At 41.7% G+C, this 27210-nt stretch overlaps 1 protein-coding gene across 2 annotated transcripts; it reads right to left on the reverse strand.

The window, feature by feature from the left end:
• On the reverse strand, positions 1-22469 carry LOC147018780 (uncharacterized). Of its 2 annotated transcripts, XM_085898822.1 has the most exons (4): positions 22003-22469; positions 19918-20028; positions 9537-9775; positions 1-2671 (listed from the first exon to the last, which is right to left on the reverse strand). In XM_085898822.1, exons 1-4 carry the CDS (start codon positions 22097-22099, stop codon positions 2567-2569), a joined length of 552 nt encoding a protein of 183 aa, XP_085754948.1. In that variant the 5' UTR covers positions 22100-22469; the 3' UTR covers positions 1-2566. The 2 variants fall into 2 exon arrangements, with proteins under 2 accessions (XP_085754948.1, XP_085754949.1); XM_085898823.1 differs by lacking the exon at positions 19918-20028 and having other exon boundaries at positions 22003-22434.
• Between the last annotated feature and the right edge of the window lie 4741 nt (positions 22470-27210).

Here is a 27210-nt window from a genome sequence, read left to right on the forward strand (position 1 = left end):
TTCGTTTTGGAGAATTTATTGAGAAATGCAACATTGTTTCTCACCTTGAAGCAAACACACATTGACACTGAATAAGGTAATGGTTTGTGTTTATAAAATCCTCCATGTAAATCAGAAACCTCATTACATTGTCGTGGAGGTAATCAAAATATTCATACTGTGAGATAAATAACTGAAACTCTGTTGTATTTTCAAACAAATTTAATAACACACGTCACAGTGATTCGTGTTCATGACATCATTTTGTTCATGACATCATAATCAAGTCATTAAAAAAACAGACATAAATTATCAAGATATGGATGCATTTTTATCAATACAAACTATTTTGAGTTCACTAATTTCCAGCAGTTTTAAACGGTTCATGTTGGTTTAGTATTGACTATATAATCGATATCCTTGCTTATTGCTGCCGTGTTATTACAGGACTCATGTTATTCACACACATAACGATTCGGAACATGTCAAATCAGATCGAGCTTTGTTCCAAATCAAAATCCGATCCCATTCTTAGTATGTTCTATAATAATATTATAAAGTATCCAAATATAGAGCTAGCAGGGGGCCTGGAGGAGTGTGTGTGTGTGTGTGTGTGTGTGTGTGTGTGTGTGTGTGTGTGTGTGTGTGTGTGTGTGTGTGTGTGTGCCAATCCAGTGGAAGGATGCCAATCCAGTGGTCCCCTGTGGCCGGTGGCTGTTCTGTTGAGTTGTGACCGTGATGTGCTGAAGCCTGGACGGGTAAAAATTGGTTCTTCTTGCACTTTATATTTGGGGCCATCAATCTATTACACAGTCAGAGGATCCAATTAATAAAACACACCAACATCAAATTGAGGGAGAAGGATGATAGCAGAGAGAAAGGAGGGTATAGGGGAAAAGCAGGGAAGGAATTTGAACCAAGTTTTCAGATGGTAGAGGAGGCATGTATGGAGGATATATACTATACAGGGGAGGAGGAGGGGGGCATCTACAAACCTTGTGCCATGTTGGCATGTGTAATAAACACCTGGTCCCTTTACCTGTATGAGCACAAAGCATATCGGATTAAAGTGAAACCCCGATTCCCACGCACTCCTTTTTGTCCACTTTGCTCGAAATGACTTTTGCTGGAGAAGAATTTTGATCCTAAAAGGAAGATGAATTTTGATGCCCCCATCATCGGACCAGCACACCACCCTCAATACCTCGTTATCTAGTTCCATCAAGTTGTGATGACTTCCAATGACATTCATGATCAGATTTCTCCAAACATCCCAATCCTGTACTATTTCCAAAAGCTCTGGCAGAGACTGCTTGGTTACAGTCCAGAGTATACCCCATCCATGTTTGATGTCCTCCTGATGTACTCACACTCCATGGAGAAGATGAACCCCCTATTTGACCCCTTTTCCAATCCCAAACCATTCTGTCTCTCCATCCCAAACTCTCTTCCCACTGTTCCTTCTTGTTTAGTGTTCAGACTCATTCTCACACAAGTCATGTTCTTCGACATAATAATGAGCGGCATTTGTTTTGGTACCAATGGACTGCAAAACGCTGAAATACCTGGGATACACTGCTACGACTATGTAGTTGGCAGTCACGTGTGCCTGATTCCAATGACGTCATACACAAATTTAGATGATTAAAGCATTTTTTGAAAAGTTCTATGAATGGTGGATTTCAGCTTTGTGTACATTGAAACAGAGTAATACGTGGGCCCATGTATTTACTGTATCAGGTTTACACTATTTGGGCAGTGAGAGTGGAGGGGGTTGGGGGGGTGATTGTGAAAATGAAAATTTGGAAAAATTAGATGATGGAGGATGATAGGAGAGAGAAAGGAGCGATGGAGGAGTGTGGAAGGGTGTTGAGGGAGAACAAGGAGTAACAGAGGGCATGTTAAATGAATGTAAGGAATACAATGTGTGAACATACTTTGTTATTCGAATTGATTTTTTTTAATGTTCAATGTCGAGGCTCATATAAGAGCGAACACACAGAACGTGTAACAAGGGGAGCAGGAGACAAGAAGTACGGGAGAGGGAAGAACAAAACAGTGGGGAACACACAGGAGATCTGTGGATGGTGGAGGGATGGGGTGGGGTACATGGGGCAGAGGGATGGGGTGGGGTACACGGGGCAGAGGGATGGGGTGGGGTACACGGGGTAGAGGGATGGGGTGGGGTACATGGGGTAGTGGGATGGGGTAGAGGGATGGGGTGGAGTACACAGGGTAGAGGGATGGGGTGGGGTACTCGGGGTAAAAAGGTCAAAATTCATCTTTTTGCATCGCTAATAAATAGATGGCTCCAATAACTCTTCAACTTTACGAAATAAAATTAAAAAGATACTTTTATCAGGTCATTTTAACCTTTGATTATTTGATAACTCAGGCAATGTTTCAGCAATGCAACATATTTGGCTCGAGGTACGAGGTTCGAGTTTATTATCCATTGATATAATTTTATAGAGGCCTTTCCCATACAGCTTTATTGAAATGAAAAATTGTACAAGTAATTGTACTTTAATGATATGTATGAGATTCTTTATGATGAGAACCATGGTACTGGTGATGGTAATCAGGTTTATAAATGACCAGGTGTTGCGCTGTTCTCAGTGTTGTTCCGATCGACCATTGCTTGGTCCAAGCAGGACGGGGTCTTTTGATGCATGGTAATGGTTTGGATTTGCTGTCGGGAGATAGGACGGGAATGAGCACGAAGATGGTGATTAGAGACAGAAAGAAACTTCAGGAGGCTTTGATATCGACAAAAGAAATTAAACCTTCCACGTGTTGCTCGCTGTCCCTCGAGTCAGTATTTCTGTTTGTCTTTATGTCACGTGACACTTGGATAGATACTTTCTAAACTAAGAGAGAAAGTTTGCTCGAGAAGTCACTAAACCATCTCGTGAGATTTTTAATGTCCTCAACAAGTTTAACGCATGTGTATTGGACAACCAGATGAATGCCTTCCGAGGGCTGCAGCCACCTTATGGCTTCTTGATCACTCCCAATGGGAAGTTTAAACTGGGCCAGGTGGAGGCCCACTCATGACAAGATGTTGAGGTTTCTATGGTTAAAAACCAATTATGGACAGGTTGCTACTGCCGCAGAACACAGTAATATCTGCTGCGCATTCATGGGAATCGAACCCAAACCATTGAGGACAACACAGCCAACAGGCTTTACCTCTCTGCTCACCAACAAGATTTGGCCCAGCTTTGGAGGTGAAATTAAAAAAATAAAACTTATATGATACTGACAGTCATGCTTAGGCCTTGGATGTATAAACACTCATCTTTGAGCTGTACATCTCGGGGTTGAATCTCGACCCAGCCTGCAAGCCGATACATCAATGTATGCATCGTCCATCAGAACGATGATCCGCAAGACGACCGGTCGTTGGTGGATCGTAAAGATCCCACGGTGTCTTTAGCAAAGAGAGGGGAGAGTTATCGCCGGAACCCTGAGCAAACGACAAATTCCTGCACCCCCAGCTGGGTATCCTTTGATGGAGTGGTGATCTGTACAGGATTGGCTTCAGCTTTCAAACGTTTCGAAACCTGTCCTGAATGCTCTGACTGCTCTGTCAAGAGTACGGGCGGCCATTATTATTACATTCGTATCCATGAAATACCTTTCTGCAGCTGCAATGGAAACAAAAATGAGGAAACTTTTTGTAGACATTTTGACAGTGGAACACACCATTCACACACAATTCCTTATAAATGGGGCACGAATGTCAATCATGGAGTATTGTAACAGCTCGGGTTATTGATATCCAAATGTTCTTCACCCGAAGATGTGTGTGTGTGTGTATGTGTGTGTGTGTGTGTGCGTGCGTGTGTGTGTGCGTCCGTCCATGTCTATTTTAATTTTTTTTAACGTTTTTTTTTTACCAACCGCTTGTCCGATCAATGCAAAAACCTTAAATATACAAGGGACTCCCCATGGAGGAGAAACGTCATAGGTCACATGGTAAGACGGCCATATTGGATTAAAGGAAAAAAAAATTGGACATCTTTTCTCTGAAACCGCTCAACAAAAAAAACTTGAAACTTGGCGTACGTCATAAACTCCTTATGCCGTATATGAGGTGATAATGATAACATCATCAATGAAGTGGTATTCCAGTCATAATTAGTTTAATCAAAATCCTTAATCAGAAAAACCTGAAACCTCATATATCTGATCTACGAGCAGATGTGAGTGAAAAATTAAATTTATGACGTCATCTCCCACAATGAGGCTGAGTCTTTGGGCCTCTCACTCAATTAACGCAGGTTAGTCGGTGGTATTTCTGTCTTCTACCGTCTCCTCTCCGGTCTCGCCCCCCCTACTCTCTCTGCGATTTGTCCCCACCACATTTCTGCAGGGCGCTCAAGGTTCACCAACAACCCCCTTCTGGTAAAACTACCAAAATCACGAATCACGGCTCACCTTCACTCTTTCATTCCTCTTTTTTCCCCACCTTTGGGATAAACTCCCTCACTCTATTCATTCCCATTCTTCCCTCCAGGCCTTCAAAACAGCTGTTCACCACCACCTCTTATCCATCCCCCATCCAAATCCTTGATCTTTTCTACCCCCGATAATCCACCCAAGCCCACCTCCTTCAATTCCCTGCTTTCCTTCCTGAAAGTCCCTGTAATGTCCATCTTGTATTCCCCGTCCCATCCCTCTCCCTTCCACAGATCTCCTATTGTCTCTGTTCCCCACTGTTTTGTCCTTCCCGCTTCCGCCCCTCTTGTCTCATGCCCCCCTTGCTGTGCGTTGTGTGTTCGCTCTCACACGATAGTGGAGCAGATAACAAGATCAATCGTTGAAACGATGATATAAGCATGAAACTTGGCAGGAATATTTATTTTATGTCACTTTATGAGAAAAAAGTGCGAGCCACTTGAAATTCCAACATGGCCGCCATTTTCCAAGATGGCCGCCAAACGACCACCAAAAATAAGAAAAGAAAACAATAACAATCGTTCAAAGAATGATACAAGCATGAAATTCGGCAGAAATATTTATTTTAGGTCACTTTATGAGATACAACTGCTGGGCACTTAAAATTCAATATGGCGGCCATTTTCCAAGATGGCCGCCATGTTTTTCTGCCCTGCAACGTTCATTGTTCTGATTAGGTCTGACAAGAACAACTGCATAGTGGGGTACGACTTAGTCCGTAACGATAGCATTTGCACCTTCCACTACATTGTGTCTTTCATTTCACATTTCGTTAACTCCTGGCAGCTTTTAGCAATGGGAGCAAGGGCAGTCCAGAAGACCTTCCACGAGTCATCTTCTTTGAACCAACCCCACTCGGACGGACACTGAGCTTCTGGCTGGCGGACTATTGCCTGGCTCCAAATGTGTCCTGCTTGATATGCAACTCGCTTGGCATGTTCCGTGAGTGCTCCTTGTGTTGGTGGAATTTGTGGTGTAGTGGGCCTGCGGGGGCAGGGCATGATGTGGGGAGCGTGGTGGAGGAGTGGTTTTGGAGTGGTCATGGGATATATGAGTGCGCGCCGCCTGAGGCATGGTTGTAGTTGCTGTAGCCGTTGTGGCCTGCGGAGCCTGTATGTCGTGTGGCTTGTAGAGTGCATCGAGTATGTAATAAAGTGGAGTTACGGGAAACGTACGCTCATGCTCCCGCTCGTGGCAATAAAGCAGGGTTGTGCTGTTCCCCCGCTCGTGTCTGCCTTGGAGCACCTCTACCACGACACCACAGAATTAAATCATGACCTCTGTTTTCGTGCAGAGAGAGCAAGCCGCACCTCATTCACTGACACAACTGAACTTGATCCGTCATACATCAGGACCACAAATTTCTCCAGGATTTATAGATCAGATTCCTCAATCTTTGATGGGCACTGACTGAGTTTCGTGAAGATTACTGACGCTTCATCACATACATTCCATGTCTGCCATGCTGTCTTTTTCCCTTTGCCATTGAAAGCTGATACAACATCACAACCGGTGAAGGCATGGAAGAAGAGCATCCCACTCATTTTCTCTGGTCCTATGGCAGACATAATTTCGTGGATAGGGATCCATCTCTTGTGCTCCCCTTAGCCAAATGCAACTCACATTTTTTCAAGACCTGTTGCGGCAAGAGAAGGCGTAAGGGATATTGCAATAACTACAATGTCTGTGTCATTAGCTTCAATCATCAGAGACTTGTATCCCTTGGTGGCTGCATGCCGAACATGTAAGAATATTCGTGTGTCTGCTTCTTCATGGGTACATGGGGCCACTTCCTCTAGGTTAACGCTGGTGTCACTGGTGGTGGTGATGGCATTTTCTCCTTTAGTCATGATTACTGGATTGCCCGTTGTCATTTCAGACACTTCATCGGCAAGGAAATGGAATAGCTCTGCTTTGTTGGTGCTATCTCTAAGGAAGCTCTTCCAATTCGAGGGAGTTTTACTTGTCGCTGTTACTCTCCTTCTGACGGCCTTTCCTCGTTCAGATCTTGCCTCTGACTTCAGGCTGGACTGATGATACACATCAAAGATTATGTCGGTTCTCTTGTATTTCGTGCTGTAGTACTCGACTTTAGGAAGAATATCCTTTCTGACATACTCTTCAAATGTCTTTGGTGTTCGTGGTGCTACGATATTTACGAGCGCAGCTCCATCTACAATGAGTACGTCAGATTCTGGCTTTGTCTCTGGAAGCGTCACTTTGGCTTGTAGTACATCCACTAAATCCGATTTCGTACATGTGTGTAGTTTCCCCTTGTTACTGAGTGATGCCGGAAAAGACTGGTTTTCGTGTTTGAAGAACTCTTGCAGGTCACACTGTCTGTTGTGGCAGGAGATGAAGAGGCGGGAAAACAAATGGCAGTCTTCCTTCATTAACTTTGCCTCGGATGTGCTTGCAGACTTTGGCTCATTTTTGAAGAAGGTTATCCTGTTCTTTTTAATAGGCTGCTAGAAGGAGCAGTCATTCTCACATTGTAGATTAGCCATGAAGGAATTGAACTTTTCTTTCCCTCTCTCGTGATGCATCGCAATTAGCTGAGCAGCGGAAGGATCCGCGATGTCCTTAGTGTGGAGCGTAAGAAGATCTCCTGACTTCTCTTCAAAGGGATTACCCATTTCCTCCATTACCAATGTGAGCTGTTTGACTTTCTCAATGAATGCCCTCTGAACTGTCACTGTTTGTTCATGGTGACATTAACTTTTCCTCTGTGTCCTTCTGACAGAGGCAACATTTCCTCCAGCTTGTTTGTGGTTTTGATTTTGCTTGAGTATCCATAATTTGTGACTAGCAATGGCAAGGTCGAGGGTTTATCCTTTTACCACCTTGCCTTCGTGCACTTTGATGTATGGGATACAGCTAGGTTCATGCGTTTGCCCTACACCTAGCCGGATCGTTCATCCAATGCCATTTAAATCCCGTGCGATCTGTAAACCATCCAGATAACTACAATAACATGTAAAACCCCCGTTATCCTTGGCTCGGCTCTCCCGCGCTGGCACATCCTGTCAGTTCAGGTGCGGCTATCTAACATCTGAGGGGTTCATTCGATAGCATTTGGGATACTAAACCCACGGTTTAGCCGACATTGAACCCCATGCTGAGTTGCACAGCAGTGTATGCCACCAGTGTGCCTTGGTAGTGCATGACACACTCTCTTTTTGTGTTTAGTTGATATTGGCTGGTGTCCACCACCATTGATGGTTACAATGTGTCAGGGTCCTATAGATCCTTGTGGCTGCATTTCGGTCGCAAGTGGTTTTATTTTGGAGTTTTCCATCTAATGAGCTTCATCTGCCCAGAGCTGTCTGGTTTTCAGGCGCCAGAGATTCGCCTTTCGCACCACCACTATTTGTGGAAACACCCCCACCACGAGAAGGCTCGAGTTGGAGCTTGACTGCCAGAGGCTTTGTTTCGCTTGCCATTTGGGGCATTTTGTAAGCAAAGAGAGCTCATCCTCTTTGCCACCCCGGCATTAGCAGTCCTTTGGAGGGGCAATAACTATTTTGTGCAATTAAAATACAAGCTCTGTTCAAGATCTCCAACAATTCTAACCGTCCCCGTCTATAACGCGATGAGAACCAATTTACTTGTATTTGAAGCCTGCACAATAGTTGTCATTTGACTTCTTTATTGTTATGCAAGTCCTAACATTGATTTATTGGTTCATGAAATAGATCAATACACTCAAGAATCAGCTCTAGCAAGGACAAAAACCTATAGATCGACATCAAGATGAAATAAATCCGACATCTCTGGCGATTTTTAAGGTTTCAAGTTTTTTTTTTCATACACTGGCGGCCATCTTGGAAAAATGGCCGCCATGTTGAAAATCCACTTTTTTCTTGCAGCATGACCCTGAAGGAACGTTCGTACCAAATTTCATACTTGTATCCCCGTTTGAACGATTCTGCCAAAAAAATCACACTTATTTGCTCCACTACGAGCCTCGACAAGGAAAAAAAAAACAAAAATAATCCGTCACGTGGTCTAGCGGCCATCTTGGATTGAAAATAAATACGTTAACAAAAATAATCCTCTTCTCCAACCCTCTTTAACAGATCGATGTGAAACTTCATACATTTGATCGACGAGCCATGGGGAATATACATAGTTTGATATATATATATATATATATATATATATATATATATATATATATATATATATATATATATATATATATATATATATATATATTTTTTCATATTCGCCTTTATTGAGGCAATATTGTTTTAATGTGCACAAAAGTGGTCAATAAATAGACGAATTATAATCCTATATATTCTTTCTGTTAATGTCTGCGTGTAAGTTGACGTTTCTCCTCCGAAACTGCCAGACGGATTGTCGCCACCTTCAGCATGTGGTTGCTCTGTGGTCTAATGAACAGCATGGGCTCTGTGAGATCGCGCCAGATGGACGGGTTTGGGAATTTTTGGCGATTTTCTAATTTCACATTCGTTTACATGGCGACGTGTTTCGTCACCGCTGAGAGGCGTAATGACATCATGACATCATCGGTCATTCGCTGACGTCATTACGTCTGTCGTCGACAGACCGTCACTGCCGAGAGGCGTAATTCCACTCCTAGAAAACAGCGTCTGCGATGTAAAACCCTCTTCTGCACATGCTGACTACCTCAGAAGGTGAATTTGACACAAAAATATGAACAAGAAACATTGTATATAAAGAAATTCGATAAATCACATTGAGAACACTGGATATATTGACATCCGAACGAACCCTCACTTTCGAAACTTCGCGCAGAGCTCGGGTTTGGCTCGTCAATCAATAAAGCTACAGAAAATGGTAATGCATGTGACTTAATTGGGTGCATGAATGACATGGACATATGGGAAATAAGAACAGTGGCCCATTAATGTAAAGTGTTCATTTAATAATGGTATTTTTCTCCAGAATGAGTGCGTGAGGCGAGAGAATGCACTCTACGAGTGCCGTTCCAATTGTTTATTAATTTATTTATTTTAACGTTTTTCAACTAGTATAGGTTTATCACCCCTGGTGAATTGTTTTGGTTGAAACGGGACATAACAAAGTCCAGGGCTCTCTCTCACCGTAAAACGCGCATCTATCTGGAGAGAGAGTTGCTGGAAGCTGATCTTGATGGTTTCACCAATATCTCTGATGCTGGGAGCGAGTTCTTGGAGTGCGTAGAGAATCCTGGCCTGTCGCTGCTGCGCTTTTTCCAGCATGATGAACATTTTGTCCCAACGTAATGCGGAGCCATCGAGCTGCATGTCCGAGAGTTGTCGTGAGGTGGCGTAGTACGGCTGGTTACAGCGACAGTTTCGACCTGCACGGACCGGTCATAGAAAGGAAGGAGAGTGAGGATAATGAGAAATCTCCACATATCGACCGCCTTAACAACTCTCAAAATGATGAACTTGTATTTGTAAAGCTTTTTAAACATGTGGTTATAGCAAATATCTCAATCCGAAGAAACTTATGAGGAATAAAGATGGAGAGCCATGGTTCTGCCATTTGGAGGTTTCTTTTTCATGATCGCTCCACTCTGATCGGTGTGTTGAAGTCTCGAAATAACTTGGTTTCAACCACAACCATCTCGCCTTCAATAAAACTATTGTTCACAATTCACATTCATGGAATGTACCGTATACATGAATCTTTCAAATTATTATCTACAACAGAAAGAAAACATCTTACTCGAATCATGGACGGGTTTCAAAAACGACATTGAAACTTTTCAACTTCAGTACAACGATGCGGAATTCACTCATTCTCTTCAATTCACTCATTTATGGTAAAACTGTTTGTAAATAAATTCTACCCATAATAAAAACTTTCACCCTCTGAAAATGAAAACTTCCAGATGCCCCCTGAATTGTCTATCCAAGAGTGGAGTCGAGTCAGTGAAGAGGTGGAGAAAGTATTAGTTAGAAGAAAAATAAATAAATAAATTTGGCATTGAGTTTGAATGACCAAGTCCCTCGTGGTTTACATTTTGAGTTTAACCACCATGGAACTGACAGCTGCTCTCACAATAAAACAAGATGACGAAGCTTGGATGGAGACAAAAGAGTTCCCTGGTCAGGATGCTCACTCCGACACCAAGACATGAACATCAGCCAACTGATTGGTCAGAAGTTACACAGATTGAGCGATTTCCCCCAAAGTTCTTTGTAAACCCTCTCCAAGCCACGGGCCCAATAAAGCAGCCCACATTGTCCAAAGCACCAAATAATATCCATCATGCACCATTTATTAATTAAAAAACACGTCATCCTGTGTAGCAAATGCATTACAGAGGTGTGGCGGCACGCTGCTCTACCAGACTCCGTGGAGTTATGGTTGGATGGTCCGTTCTGAGGCTGGAAGGTCAGTGGTTCGAATCCCAGTCATGTCATATCAACGACTACTTTCTTACTTGCTGCTGAGCGTTTAAGTAGGACAAAGTATACTGACAATATGTTGGCAATCATGGTATAGGCTTTGATGAGCCTAATGGCCTCCTCCTCCCTCTTGCATTGATGTTCCTTGTAAAATAACCCGTATTATTGTTAGTAAGGTGAACGTCAATGGTGCTGCACAAGTGGATGAGTTAAACAGATGTTCTTCCATGGATGTAGTTGTTGAACTACAAAGTTTGTTTTCCCTCATTATCAAAACTCGACTTTTGGCTCAATGATTTACCCAAATTATTCCATTGAATTCAGCCATTGTCAAAAGCCTTGTCAGATGGCTTTCATCGTGGGTTTTTAGGGGGACGCGGGGGGGGGGGGTGAGAGCAGTTGGAGGGGGAATAAGTACAAGAAAAGAAGTAGACAATTGTCTTACTTGTATATTTAATGAGGAAGGTCACAAAATAAATAATTAGCATCATGTAGATAATGCAAGGTCACATTTACAAGTGTGAAAATCTCTCTCTCTCTGTCTCTGTCTCTGTCTCTGTCTCTGTCTCTGTCTCTGTATCTGTCTCTGTCTCTGTCTCTGTCTCTGTCTCTGTCTCTGTCTCTGTAGGCCTGTCTGTCTCTGTCTCTCTCTCTGTCACTCTCTGTCTCTGTGTCTGTCTCTGTATCTCTCTGTGTGTGTCTCTCTCTCTGTCTCTCTTTCTCTCTCTCTCTCTCTCTCTGTCTCTCTTTCTCTCTCTCTGTCACTCTCTCTGTCTCTGTGTCTGTCTCTGTATCTCTCTCTGTCTGTAGGTCTGTCTGTCTCTGTCTCTGTCTCTCTTTCTCTCTGTCACTCTCTCTCTGTCACTCTCTCTGTCTCTGTGTCTGTCTCTGTATCTCTCTCTCTGTCACTCTCTCTCTGTCTCTGTCTCTGTCTCTCTCTGTCTATCTCTCTGTCTCTGTCTCTCTTTCTCTCTGTCAATCTCTCTCTGTCACTCTCTCTGTCTCTGTGTCTGTCTCTGTATCTCTCTCTGTCTATCTCTCTGTCTCTGTCTCTCTGTCTCTCTCTCTGCAGGTCTGTTCCTTATGCATGGCTACATACATCTTCAAAGCTACAAACTCCATACTTGCGGTACAGATACAATGTTGTGTGGGAAGTAACATGGGCTATGTGGCTGTAACCTCAGCGGCTGTTTTGAAGCTGCGAATTGAGGCCAAAGTGACCAATATAGCAATTTTTGGCAAACAGGATTCCCAATAATTGGTCTCATATTGAAAAGGCTGGATTTTTTTGAGTGCAACACAGTTAACCTTTTTGAAGTCCATGAAATAATTTAAAATGATAGATTAACTGAAACTTTCCCCATCACTGGGGACAAGTATTTTTGCTGATATGGAAACGTGCAGTTCAGTAGTACATGCTATGACCATGTTAAACTGCGAGAATTTTACTATGTTACTGATGCAGGTACATCACTTAGAATATAGTGAGCTTGAGGAGACTTCAGGAAATATAATTTATTGTTCGAATGGTAAGTCATTGTGTCTGCCTGCAGCCCACTTATATCACACGAGGAACACCCAGCACTAAGTAGCCTTCAGGGCAAAAGATGGCAGTTTTCAGACTGTTTAGGCTGGGTAATCATTCGCAGAATGTTGTAGCTGTCAGCAATGACTGACGTCACATAAGTTAGAATGTTTAACTTCATCCTCATGGGATGAGAGAGAGAAAATTGTGTCTGTATTAAAGGCTGTTGGGATATCCGTTTGGAGGAAAGCCCTAATGTAGGAGATGTTATATGTCAGATATGCTGAGTCTGATACATTCCAGGGTTTATTTCATTTTATTTATATATATTTTTTGCAGGATATCTCAAAAAGTTATTGATGGATTCCAATGAAACTTGGTGAACAGGTTGAGTGTGTGACAAGGACGAACTGATTCAATTTTGGTGAAGATCTCGATCCGGATCCAAATACTGGAATGTTGTAAATGATTCTTCACCATTGATAAATTGGGCCAAAAACTAAACATAATATGAGAGCTCAAAAAGTTGTGGACGAGTTATAAAAAAAAAACTAGGTGGTTGAGTTGGTTAGGTGACAAGAACAAGCCGATGAGATGTTGGTTCATGTCCGGATGTAGATCTGGCCTATCAGTGGGGATACAAAATGTAAAGCGTTCAGCCTGTGATGCAATGAAGTTCACTGGTTTAGAGTTATATGTTTTTTACCCTGGTGAAATAGTCTGAAGAAAGATTGCTACACCTGGCCTTGATGTTGAGAGAAGACAAACTGATATGTGATGAACAAGACAAATAGGAGGAGCACCAACTTCCACAAATATAACTGCAATTGGGAGAAGGAACAGAATAATACATAAGCATATTATGTTCCTGGATTAGTCCAGATGGGATGGCGTAGAGGTAGTGCGTACGTCTTTGTGATGTTTAGGCTGGGTTCGATTGCAGACCCTGGTGTGAACTGTCTGATTGATGTTTTGTTGCACCGTCAATCAGATGGACATCAAGCAAGGTGTCCAGTCTGCTGTCATTAGTTGGTGGAAGTTAACGATAACGCTGTGTTGTTTGTGAAGAGTCGTTAAGTTATCACTGGCACACTGAATAAATTCCAAATTCCTTCCACCTCCTGTTTCACGACAGGTTTGGCCAGCCAGTTCCTGAGAAACTTTGCCAAAAACTTTCCCTAGCCAATCCCACAAGAATGGTGGGATGAAATGAAGTCGTTAAGGAATAAGGAGTGGTAGTCGTACTGATATCCGGATCTTCACCAAAATCGAATCAATTCTTCCTTGTCACACACCCAACATGTCCACCAAGTTTTGTCCGAATCATTACCTAACTTTTTGAGATATCATGCTACAAGTCGTTTTTTGACCCTATCTCTCAACGGTGAAGAATCATTTACGAAATTCTAGTATCCGGATCTGGATCTTCACCAAAATTGAATCCATTCTTCGTCGTCACATATCCAACATGTCCACCACGTTTCATCCGAATCAGTCACTAACTTTTTGAGATTTTTGCTCACAGACAGACAGACAACAAACAAACAGGGGTGAAAACACATAGTGTAGTAGATAGTAGAAAAATTGTGCAAATTATGATACAAGCATCAAACTTGTCATTTCTGTTCTGCAGGGCTTTGTGATCAAATCTGCCTGATTGGCCATTTGAAAATCCAAATTTTTCAAAATTTGGATTTTCAAATGGCCAATCAGGCAGATTTGATTTGAATCCCCTGGAGAACAAATGTGCCAAATTTGATGCTTGTATCATCATTTGCACGATTCCTCTCAAAAATTGCTGTTATCTGCCCCACAAACAACCTCCGTCCACATTCGGTGACAGGGGTAATTATCATGCACGTCACACATCCAGCAAACAACACATCGATAGGAATTACACTCCGTCATATTTTGTGCATATTCCCTTTTCTCTACATTTATGCCACCAAATCCTTGCACTATGCTTTCTGTATGCATCAAAGATTGTGCGTGTCCTCCAGCAAAAGGTGAAGCATTTTTGTGACTTTTTCAAAATGTTCATTCTTCCTCGCATTGGTTCATGTTCCCCGTGTGCATCTGGATTTTCTTGTAAGCCGCTTTGGGACGGATTCAACCTCCTGCCCACACCCACCCTCGTATTCCACGCAGCTAAAAGACCCCCCCCCCCCCAAAAAAATGCGCACATGGCTCTATAATATCCAGAAACACTCCACAAGTGAAATGAATTAGAAAGAAAATCTCAAACATGGCCAATGGCACGTCAACATTGCGCTCTCAGACTCAGGCGAGACGCCTGGGATATGGAAAAGGCCTGTAAAAAGCCAAGGGCATTTGCCTGTAATGCCATAGATTCTTATTGTGGATAAATGGGCAGTTGCCTTGAGCTATTTAGCGCCACCTTTGATTTTTCAAACCGATATCTACTCCAGATGTTACATACTGATGCCCTTTTTTGCAACCATTGGAACAGTTTTTTTTTCCCTCTTGGTCCGGTTCAAGCAAATCAACATTCAAAGCCCTTTCTTTAAAGATTTTGACCTGAACCTGTGCACTGTACTGTATAAGGCCACAAACAAGGCTTTGCTCTTTGGACTTTTTCACATCAAAGGATTTTGGGCCAGAAGAGAAATGTTTCTGCAGCATTTAAGGTACATGAGGCCGGTAACCTTGTGTTACAGGAGGAGGAGGAGGAGGAGGAGGAGGTGGTGGTGAGACCCTTTTGTTCAATAAAGTGTCACTTGTACAAGGAGGCAACAGGGACAAAACCAAGGCTGTAATAATCTTGACTTCACGAGGAGATTGAAGCCCCAAAGTTCGTTCCAGCCCAGCAGAGTTCATGACCGGTGAACTCTCCCTGAAAGTTTTGTAACTGAGGTTGTGACTGTTCTTTTGCTCCGATGTAACACAGGAATCCTGTCCTTGCATTTGCAAGGAACTCTTTCACAACCAGTGATACCAACTGAAACTTCGTTGTATGAGGATTGAATCCAAAATGAATTGATATTTTGCAAAACTGATTATTTTTTGAGAACCGAACATTCCAGACTCTATGGTGTAACGGTTGGAGCATCCGCTTCGAGTTTGGGAGGTTGAGGGTTCGGAACCTGCCCAAGTCATACCAAAGATGTTAAAAATGGTACATGCTGCTTGCTTGACACTCAGGATTTAAAGAGGATAGATCATGGACAAACAATCATATGTTGGCAACCATAGTGTAGAATTTGATTGGCCTTATTGCCTCCTCCTGCATCGAAGTTCATTGTAAGGAAACTCATATTGATAACATGAAAATAAACTTGCTCATTTTGAAGCTCCATCCTTATAAAAATCATTATCCGAGTATCATGTTTGCAATATGTAATTACCTCTGCCACCGAAGGTTGTTGAAGGTTATGTTTTGATTTGACCCCTATCTGTGTGTCTGTGAGCAGGATATCTCAAAAAGTTTTGGACAGATTCAGATTAAACTTGGAAGACAGGTTGGATGTATGACAAGGACGAATTTATTAGATTTTGGTGAAGATTTGGATCTGGATCCAAGAATTTTAAAAGTAATTCTTCACAATTGAGAGATAAGACCAAAAAAACGATAAACAGAGTGAAACAGAAAGAATTAGATATTTTTTAATATGCCATCACTTTGTCACATTAATAATTTGTTTTGTTTTTTTAACTTGAAAAAGTTTTTTCTATAACTTGTGTTGAAATGAAAAGTAGTTTTATTATTTTCTACACAATATTAAGCCAGTTTTATATCATTCTGATGTCAAAGAAAAAAGTTACAACATAATAAATGTATCCAGTCCTTCCTGTTTCACCTTATTACAAGATATTTCAAAATGTTGTGGATGGGTTATGAGAAAACTTGGTTGGATGAGTTGGGCAGGTAACAAGAATAAGCCTATTCGATTTTGGTTCATGTCCCGATGCAGATCTGCCCTATCAGGGGGATACAACACCTTCCCAAGTGAAAGGTCGGTGGATAGAAAACAAGTAAACTGTTCAGCCTGATGGAGGTATGTTCTTTACCGAGTGCCCTTCTAATTATTGTCTGGAGAGATCATTGATCCCATAGCATCTTTCAAAAAGAATGTCTTTAATGTGGCTTATCCAGTGATCAACAAACCTAATATAACATTAAATATGTAGATTGTGCAATTTCTAACTTCACATAATGCTGCTTTATATCGTTATGTGTTGTTCTCAGGGCACGACAGCGAGTGTACCGGTAACCCAGATGGTGTCATGGCAGAACATAAATAAAGACACAGAAATGCCCTTAGTGTTTTTTTTTTAAGGTGAAACCAACAACTTACAGGAGACAGAAGGGTAACATTATAATCTCCTCCACAGATCCACACACAGTGGGTTAAAGTTGAGCCACCTTGGCTAAGGAACCGATGAGTCATGAAACCCTCATCGGTTCGCATACACGAGACAGCGATTCCTCCTTTACTGTGTATGTTGGTTTTAAAATGATATGCACCCATCAAAACAGAGCATGGCAGCTCAAGAGAAGGCTCAACACATGCTTTCTCCTTTGTCCTTCCTTCAAACTTGTTCTTCTTCCCCTTCATCGTGATGTTGTGTTGTAGTTGTAGTTGTAGTTGTGGTTGTGGTTGTGGTTCCCTTTATCCGGAATCCAGAAACTTAACATTCATGAAAGCACAATTAAATGAAAATACTGGTCTCCGTAACACTCTCCCCTTCAAGGAAGAAAGTTTGAACGAGAGAGAATTTCTTACCTTTTACACAAAACACACAACAAAAAATTATTTTCACAGCGAGGAGTAGCATTCAGAAATCTATAGTGATAAACTAGACGACCCGTGAACCCGTTGGGTTCCCGTTGTGACAGCGGTTGATTTAAAAAAATCATTTCAAAAGAAAAAAAAGATAGCTCCAGCAAACTATACCGCTGAGGTTGTTTGCATTGATCAAATAATCCCGAAGAGAACTTGACTGAATCGGGAATTTATTTTTTAAATAATTTTTTTTGTTGCTCGATTTGAACGAAACTTGATACTGCACACCGCAGGTGAATGGTGAGTAAGGTGGGCTGAAAATGTTTGCGCTGTCGTGTACCGTTTCGGCTGTATTTTGGTAACATACATACATACACACATATATACATATATACACACATACATACATACATACATACATACATACAAGATGAGAGTTTTAGTAATATGTAGATGTTAGTGTGTGTCCGTCTGTCCGTCCGTCTCCTCCATGATTCGAAAACCATGAAACCTAGCAGCCCCGAACTTTGCATGCATACTAAGGAAACTCCAAGGAAGTGCAAGAGTGAAAACTGGGTGTTTGGGTTAATTAAAACAACCACTTTTGAAGATAATTAACGGCCTTATTTAATTATATCCTTTATCATGGTGAATCCTCAGCCACCTCACTCTCCCTCGCTGGGGGGGGGGGTCTTAATTCGCCATTTTGTATAGTCTCCTCAACAATGCCTTGAGTTAGAACAGGCCGAAATAGTTTATTAATGATAAAGTGCACAAAATGTTTTTTTTTTCACTTTCCTTACTCACATCATCAAATGCCTCATCTTCATGCCTGTGGAGCACTGTATACATCACTTTTGTAAGTGCTATAGTTTTCAAATTAGGAGCTTGGAGTGATTTCATGCATTGTCATAAAGATTCCACGATCTGCTCTCACGGACTAATTAAAGCACATCATAAAAATACGGATTGAGTTTAGAGGAAAGGATCACATGGCCTAAACAACTGTCAAAATCTGGAGTGAAATGTGAAAATGTTAAGAAATTGGCGATGTTGGGTTTTGTTTTTTTTACGGTAGGTCCCATTACCAATCAGCTTGCTATCGTTTGCCAAGCCAGCTGTTAACCATTTAATCGGAGTGCTTGCTTGAGTGCTTGAGCCACTTGCCGAGCACCCTACACTCAATAGCGGTGCAGTTCGTGTCCTGATGGGGATGTACAGGCGGCAGTTGCTACAAGGTAGAGGTACATAGACAGCACACATGGACGTGGAACATAAGGGTAGATTTGGATCTGTAAAGGGACTCTCGTGGGTGTGTGTGTGCATGCCTGCATGTTTAGTTACGGGTGCCGTGGTGGCAAAGTTTCATCCCATAGATGATGATGATGATGATGATGATGATGATGGGTGGTGGAGGTTTTAACTTTTAACCTCAGCAGCGTACGAGTGATCACGTTTTCCTTTGTCCTCATGGCTGTTTCTAAAGCAATTGGTTATTTTAAGTGAATCAGGTTTTTTTTTTTTTTTTAGAAATGTGATGTTTTTCTTTGTGGGTTTCAAAGTAAAATACATTTGATAACACCTGATTTTGATAACACCCGATGAACACGTTTTCTAAATTACAGAGCCAAATTTTTTCCACCCGTCACATGACGATTGGCAGCTGTTTATAAAGAGTAATGTTTATGCACATCTCCCTGAAAAGTCTAAATGCAACGTTGTTTTTAAAATTTGGTTATTGAAATTCCCCCAAAATAAGGGTGAAAAGCGACACGAGGTCTTTGGGTTGTATACAGTACATACTGTAGTTGGTAATCACACTGACGAAAAATTGCTGAGTTGTTAGCACTACCACATGTATGTATGTATATATATATATGTATATATATATATATATATATATATATATATATATATATATATATATATATATATATCTGGTGGTACCACAAGAACTGGAGAACTCATAAGTATGGCTTTAACTTTGTCGAATGCTGCTTGACATTTGCCATCCCATACAAATGATGTCTTTTTCTTAAGCAGATTAGTCAAAGTGACAACAACGTCAGAGAAATTTTTGCAAAGTCTCCGAAACCATCCAGCCTTGCCCCAGAATCTCACCAGCTCCTTTTTACTGTTTGGTTATGCCAAACTATCAATTGTTCCCACTTTCACTTTTACTGGCGATACTTAACCTTGACCCACAACATGACCTAAGAACACAACCTGTGCTTCAGCAAATTCAGATTTTACCAAATTTACGGTCAGTTTGGCACCAGTAAGTCTCGTAAAGAAATCACAGAATCTCTTAAGATGATCGTATCAAGTCATCGAGTGGATGATGACATTGTCATTATATGGCTCCACTCTCTCAAGATCGATTGAAAAGTCATTGATGAGGAATTGAAATGTAGCAGGGCCATTCTTTAGGCCAAAAGGAAGAACTTTATACTGGTAAAGTCCATTCGGTGTCACAAAAACAGAGATTTTCTTTGCTCGTTCAGTAAGAGGAATCTGCCAGTACCCCTTCAAGAAGAAGACGTCACGCAGAGCATGATACTTGCAAAATCCATAAACACATTTGACTTCAAAAATAATTGGTGGTTGAATTCAATGACCTGAAATATAAATCCTCTTCAAATTTCAAGTCAATTGGATGAAATTGAGGATTTTAGAAATACCACTTTAGTTGATGACCTTTTGGTCCATGTTGACCTTAGAAATAATTGGCTAGTTGAATTCAGTGACCTGAAATATAAATCCTTTATAGATTTGAAGTAAATCGGATGAAAATTGAGGATTTTAGAAATACCACCTGAGTTGTTGACCGATGTTGACCTTTTGACCTCAAAAACAAGAGGCTTCTTCCCTATGACAAGCTCGACCATATCGTGAAGTTTCGTGAAGATCAGTTTAAAATCGTGACCTGTAGGTGATAAACAGACAAACAGACAGAATAACAAAATCGACTAACCAATACACTTGAAAAATCTTTGATTTTGCAAGTAATCAACCCGAGGGATTGGATAAGAGTTCTTGACACCACATTGACTCATTTCAAATGAGTGCAACAACGGTAACTGCCATCCGGCTTGGGTGCCAGGATGCAGGGTGAACTCCATTTACTGTCACTATGTTCAATGATGTCATTCTCGAGCATGTCTTCAACCTCCTTATGAAGATGTTCCAACCTGGCATGGTCCATCCTGTACAGGTGCTGTTTTACTGGTGCGTGGCATCACCTACAACTCTTTCTATGGCACCTTGTGACCCAGGATGGCAAGCACTTCACCTAACCTTTTACTCCAAACAGGTGCATAACCTGTTGAAAAAGTTTTGACATGAAATTTGATCCCTGATCAGACTGTATGACCTCAGGTAGACCAACAAGGGTGAAGAACAAAACTAAAGCATTAGCGATGTTTGGGGTCACAATTTTTCTGAGAGGTATCGCTGCTGGAAACCTCATGGAAGCACACATAATATTAAGCATGTAATGATTAATTGCCTTATCCTTGGGAAAGGGACCTTCGCAACCAATGATAACCCGACTAGAAAAGAATCCGTAATGGCTTTTAACGGCGCGGAAGGAATTTTTTAAAATTGGGTTCCCTCTACCGAATGACACGACTTGCCAAACTCCGCAGCATCACGTCACAAACCTGGCCAAAATAAATTTGTCAATTTTATCACATGTTTTGTTCCCCCCCCCCCCTCGGTGACCTGCCAACTGTGTTTCGCATGCCAAGCTCAAGATCTCAGTATGTTGTGGTTGCGGAACCACAATTTGATAACGTACTTTCCATACATCAGGTGGTCTCCATTTCCCCATCAATACACACCATCTTTCTTAAAGTAACAAACTGGGACATTGATAACATCCTCCTCCATCAGGTTTGAAAGAGTCAGATCGGCATGAGAGTTTTCTGGAGGACCTTCAAAGATGGGTTTGCTTCCCTGACCTGATTGATTGCAATTCCCTACGTAGCTTTTGGTTGGAAAACCAAGTTTATGGAGATACATTGTCTGAGTCAGAGAATAATCATCAGCTCTCGTTGCCGCTGTGTGCAACTCCTCCACCTTTCGTTTGTCCAAATGTGCCCTGATGTCAGCATGCAGACTGCTTAAACTCCTCCACTAACATCAACTGTCTTAATCTATCAAAGTCTTTCACAATTTCCTTGGAGAGGTTCATCAGTGAGTGCGAGGATGTTGTTGGCTTAGTGGTTCGGGTGGCTGGTTTTGGGATCTTAGGGTTCTGAGTTTGAGCTCTGTTGGCTGCTGAATTAACACCAGGTGAGGTTGACTCAGCCTGTCATCCTTCCAAGGTTGACAAAATGAGTACCAGTGTACTGGTAGGGGACACAGCGTCAGCAGCATAGCTTCGCCCCAACAAAATGATTGCTATCTGGCAGCAAAACTTATATATGCAAGAAGATAAGTGAGTGCTTAAGACTACAAATCTTTTGAAAGTTTTACAAAAAAAGTTGGATGTTTATTAATTTCTCTCGTGCCAATTAGCCTTTGTAGCTATGTGACAGGCAATATGAAATGATCCCCGAACCCCATTCTTTCCAGTGGGTGTCGGGAAGGGGTTTAGGCCCAACAAAAAGATACACCGGCCACCACTGGGTACCCCTGTGAGTTGTTTATGAACTTATAATGATGGATCAATATTAATACTTTATAACATGAATACTTATTTCAAAAAAAAAAAAAAATCCCTGTAATTCATGGAACAGACTCCCATTTATTGATTGCAAGCTCCTATTAAGAGGGATAACCATCAACATTGCAGTTAACGGGACAAAACGAATAATGAGCAGACGAACAAGACCAACGGTATCCAATTGGCATCTGTATTGGCGCAAAGGAAGACCCATTTGCTCGAACATCTTACCATGGTTCAGAGTGTTGACGGAGTAGCTGTGAACGGTCGTGGAGGCAACTGTTGTGCAAATGACCACGACAATCCAGAAAGAAGATGTCAACAGCATTTTGGACGCGGTCACCTCGATGCGGTCTTCGGCGTGAAGAAAGAAATGGGTCTTCAAGATGAGATGAGATGAGAAGAAGTGGAGAAACCTTTCCTCACCGGGAGCAGACTGCGAAGCAGTGCATCCACTACAGCGGATGGTCTTTTATTTGGGTCCAGGATAAGTTTCTTGTCCAAGGCACTGACGTTGTGCACTCGCTGTGCCTGCTGGTGTTGTTATAATGGAGTTTCCACGAAGACTCATACCACCACTGTCGGAGGTGGGGTTTCTCTGTAGGGGGGGGGGGTAGTTGATGAGTGTGGGAGGCAGAAAGGAGGTTAATGTCAACAAGGTGAACGTTATGAGTTGGTGGAGCTAAAGTCGGAGATCTAGGGGTGGCGACGAGTTTGTACAATGGAAAGTGACAGTGGAACCCAGTGTGTATTTTTGCGCACGTCGACACTAATCTCCCCTGGTTTCCTCGTCTGGTCCCCAGCGATAGATGTCATATGTGGCTACAAGTGCCTTTAGAAGCCCCGTTCAACTTGTCTCAATCAGCACCGCTTACTCGGAATCTATTGAACCGCATTCCATAAACAGTTTGCCCCTTGCTAAGTAGAAAAAGAAAAAAAAGTTGTTTCATGAAAACTTTTCTTGTGTCGAAATGTCGTATTTTACAAGTTCGTGTCTTAAGCCTGGTTTTGGTTTAGTGGTTCGGGTCCCGAGTTTGAGCCCTGTTGGCTGCTCAATTAACACCAGGTGGGGTTGACCCAGCCTGCCAACCTCATCCTTCTGAGGTTGGCGAAATGAGCATCAGTGGATTGGTAGAGGGGCATCAGTGGCACAGCTATGTTTCCAAGAAATGATAGCTGCCATATGCAAGAACAGAAGAGTGCATGACTTAGGGGTGGAGGTTATGTTTTCACCCCCCGGATCTGGATATTGGAATTTTTAAAAATTATTTAATCGATTCTTCATCATTGAGTGATGGGGGCCAAAAACGGTGCACTCTTCATGCTGAACTCGTATACTGTGTTTCAAAAACTTGGTGGACGAGTTGATTTGGTGACGAGAACAAGCCGATTCGATTTTGGTTCAGGTCCACATCCAGCTCCGGTCTATCAGTGGGATACAACACGTGAACTGTTCAGCCAGGTGGAGGTGTGCTCTCTACCCAGTGACGTTCTCGTTTTTAGATCCTCGTGGAGGATCTCTAGGTCTTACTCACGTTGTTGTTCTTGTGGATTTTTTTGTTTCATAGCCAACAGTTTTCATCGAAACTTCCTGAAACTTGGCATGTATATGTAAAAATACCCTCCGCAGACAGTAACCATCTCAGATTTTGAAAATTCATCCGAGAAAAAAAGTTATGACGTCAAAATATCTCCGCTAATGGAAATCGCCTAAAAAATGATCTCCGAAACTAGGCAAGCTTTTTGAATTCTGTTTGCGGGAATCGAACGGGGCTTTAGCAGAGATGAATTACTGCACATATGATACATCACTATGACGTCATATCAATTTTTTATGACGTCATTCCTATTTTTTGACATTTTTTGTTTCACAACCCAGAGTTTTCATCAGATCTTCGTGAAACTTGCCATGTATATGCAGAAAGCCCACGCACATGCAGTTACCATCTCCGATTTTGGAAATTCTTCCTAGAAAAAAAGTTATGACGTCATAATATCGCCGCTAATGGAAATCGCCTATACCATTATCTCCGAAAATAGGCAAGCTGTTTGAATTTTGTTTGCGGGACTCAAGCCGGGCATTAGCACAGATAATTTATCGCAAACCTGATACATCACAATGACGTCATATTCGTTTTTATGACGTCATCATTAAGAGGACGAGGATCTTAGCTCATTCGAGCTTGTTACTGCAACCTTTTCACGGGACTCATTCAAGTTGATGCTGTGTATATATTAATATGCTTTACTACTTGTGGACATCACAGCAGGGTCGAGGACTGGCAAGATACCCAAGAGGCTCAGACGTATGTCCACTTGCGTCTGAGCTGTCTGGGTTGGAATCCTGACCCAGCTATAAACTTCCAACTTGGTGTTTTGCAAGCAGGACGAAGTATCAATGCGTGGAAGGACGGACGGAAGGACGTTAAGCTGGGCGTCCCACCTGCTAGTATTAGGTGCTGGATGTTCAAGATCCCACGATGTCCTTCTATTTCCGTAGGTGGGTTATCCCTAACATCTTGGCCAAATTCCAATCTCAAATGTCACGTTCAGCTGAACGCCGGGCCTGGCCAGCCACTTCGTGAAGACGGCTCAAAAAAACGTTTCCTGTCCAACACCACAAGCAGTTGGGAATAATTGGGACTGCAGTATTAGTAGTAGTAGTAGTAGTAGTAGTAGTAGTAATGGTGGTAGTGACGGCTGGCAGGATACCCTAGAAACGTAGCAGTTATTAGTGGTAGTCGTAGTAGTAGTAGTATTAGGACATTCCATCAGGGTTGAACCAAAAGTCTGTAGCCTAATGTAGCAGTGGAACATTGATTTAAAGGTGATTGTTCAGTTATGTAAATAAATAAATATATTGCAATTGGGTGAATTCCTCCTGATTGATTGATTGATCAAACATGTCAAAATGAAGCACAACGAGCTCTTCTAGAGATAGAAGAATAACTGACGTTTTCTTTCTGATTATATCTCCACTTTTACATTGAATCTATATAATACTAGTAGGGCACTCAGTGGAGCGCAAACCTCCACCACGTAATGCCTGATCCACAAGAACATATCGGGCCCAACACATTTTTTAAGATATCATGCTATACAGTACTATATCGCTTTTGGTCCTTTCTCTCAATGGTGAAGAATCACTTAAAAAATTAAATAATTCTCGTATCCAGATCCCAATTCGGATCTTCATCAAAGTGGAATCAATTCGTCCTTGTGACACACCCAACCTGTCCACCAAGTTTCATCCGAATCCGTCCACAACTTTTTTCACTGATACCACAATGTTCATATATATCCCAAGTATCAGAAAAAAGATGTTCCCAGAAAAATAACTCATTTGCACTATGCTTTGTTAAGCCGTTTCCATGGCAACCATTCAAAAATAGACGAATCTCACAAAGATCGGCAAAATGTCAATATCTCTGTCAAATATAAACATAAAAATCACAAATTGGTGTCAAATTAAAGCTTATTATACATTTAAGTATTAAAATATATTTTGTTTATGCTAATTAGCTCATTTGCACGTTAATTAAATTTGACTTAAAGACAATAATTCCCACAAAAATGCAAGAATTTTCATTTTCTTTCCTTGTAATTACCAAACATGTCAGTTTTTTTGTTAAAAAAAAACACATTACTTAAGTGTTGGCAGATACAAGCCAGGTTGGCAAAAAATATATTAAAATGTTTGAATTTTTTTAAGTAGGCTAATTATCTAGAAATACAAAGCACAATGAATCGTTCGAAAATCATGCGAAATCAGATTAATCAATAGAATTAATTACCTGGGCCTGATATAAATACATAACCTCGACTTATGATGTCTGTTGGTGTTTAAGGGGAAAATAACTATTTTCTGTTTGAGTAAAAGTAGTGGAAATAATTTTAAATGCATTCATATGCTAATTAGGATCCACCATTATGGAAATTCTCATTTTTGTAAATATCTCAACTTCTGGTACATGGAAATTTGTAAATGAGGAATCTACACATATGTTTGGAGGGTCAAGGAATAGAGTGAACATATTTCCTTTGTTGTCAGAGATGTAGAATAATGTTTGGATAGCTTAATTACATGCAAAAATGGAAACAGCTTAATAAAGCATAGTGCAAATGAATTATTTTTCTGGGAACATCTTTTTTCTGATACTTGGGATATATATGAACACTGTGGTATCGGTGAAAAATTGTCGCAGGGGGGGGGGTGCAAGGAAGGTCCCACTGGCCCCCAGCCTAATTGGGTTCATCCCTCGTGATCGATGGCTATATACCGTGGGAAATGGCTTTTTAAAACTTTTCAACATTTTCTTTCCCACTGAACCTCAAACAATTCTCTTTATCTCTGTGGTCTGTTTAAACAGCATGTGTATGTCTTGACTGGAGATAGAAAAACATTTCGACATGACGTTTCATCTCCCTGTGACGTGCTTCATGTGACGATAATAAATATTATTCTTTTAGTTAGAACGTTCGGAACATCATTCCTCGTTTTCTGATGTCCCCTATGCAGGATACCCACTACTCTGTTGCAGCACGTCGGTGCTGCCAAAGCAGCTTCTTGGCAAGGGTTATAATAGGTGGTTTGCCATTGCCTTCTTGTCGGCATTAGTTCGGGCAGGAATTTGGAATTTGTTCAGGATGAGTTTATAGCTGAGTCGGGATTCGAACTCAAGCTAGACAGCTTAGCAGCTTATAGGTGAGTGTGAGTACCTCCAGGCTACCCTGCCAGCTCATTTAACTTTTACTATTCACCAATTTGTCCTTAAATTAGGAATGCTCGTCAAACGTGCACAAAAATATTCGTGACGAGAGTGAGTGTGTTGCCCACAATGGTTGTGACCACATTTTTTCACTTACCCAACATTTCTCTCCCATTCCTCAGCAGAACATAACTCAAACTTTAAATCAGACCCTGAACGCAAGTGGTGGGTAGATGGGCCAAGCTTGGCTGGAGGAGGCACGTGTGGGAGTGCAGGACGCTTTTAGCCAAACTTCCTTCGGGCACAAACTTCACTCTTTCCTCCCACGCACTCACTTCCAAAGTTCAACGCAACGCACCCGGGAAGGATGCACCCTTTTTCCTATATCGTTTCTTGTCTTGTGTGTGTATATTGTGATGGTTCTGGCAAACCGAGACCCCAAGGCGATGGCACACAACATATAGCGGTCCCCGAGCTAGTTATTTCATCATTACTTGTTCCAGAGAGAGCCCTTCCCTTGTGTGTAATGGGTTACAAAAGGAATGTGCGCGACAAAACCTGTTTGAATCTACATGCCGCAACCAAACTGACATCTGCACCACCATAGCCTTCTTCACCACAATTCTCCCACAATGCCAGCTATAACCGCCCTGCCTGCTTCAATACATGCCGGACTTTATTCTCATTCCAACAGCACCATTCAAGCTTGCCTTTCCAGCCTTCTTCCATG

The sequence above is a fragment of the Eptatretus burgeri genome, chromosome 10 (assembly GCF_056783735.1).
Source record: "Eptatretus burgeri isolate ZD-2024b chromosome 10, Ebu_testis_v1, whole genome shotgun sequence".
NCBI lineage: Eukaryota > Metazoa > Chordata > Myxini > Myxiniformes > Myxinidae > Eptatretus > Eptatretus burgeri.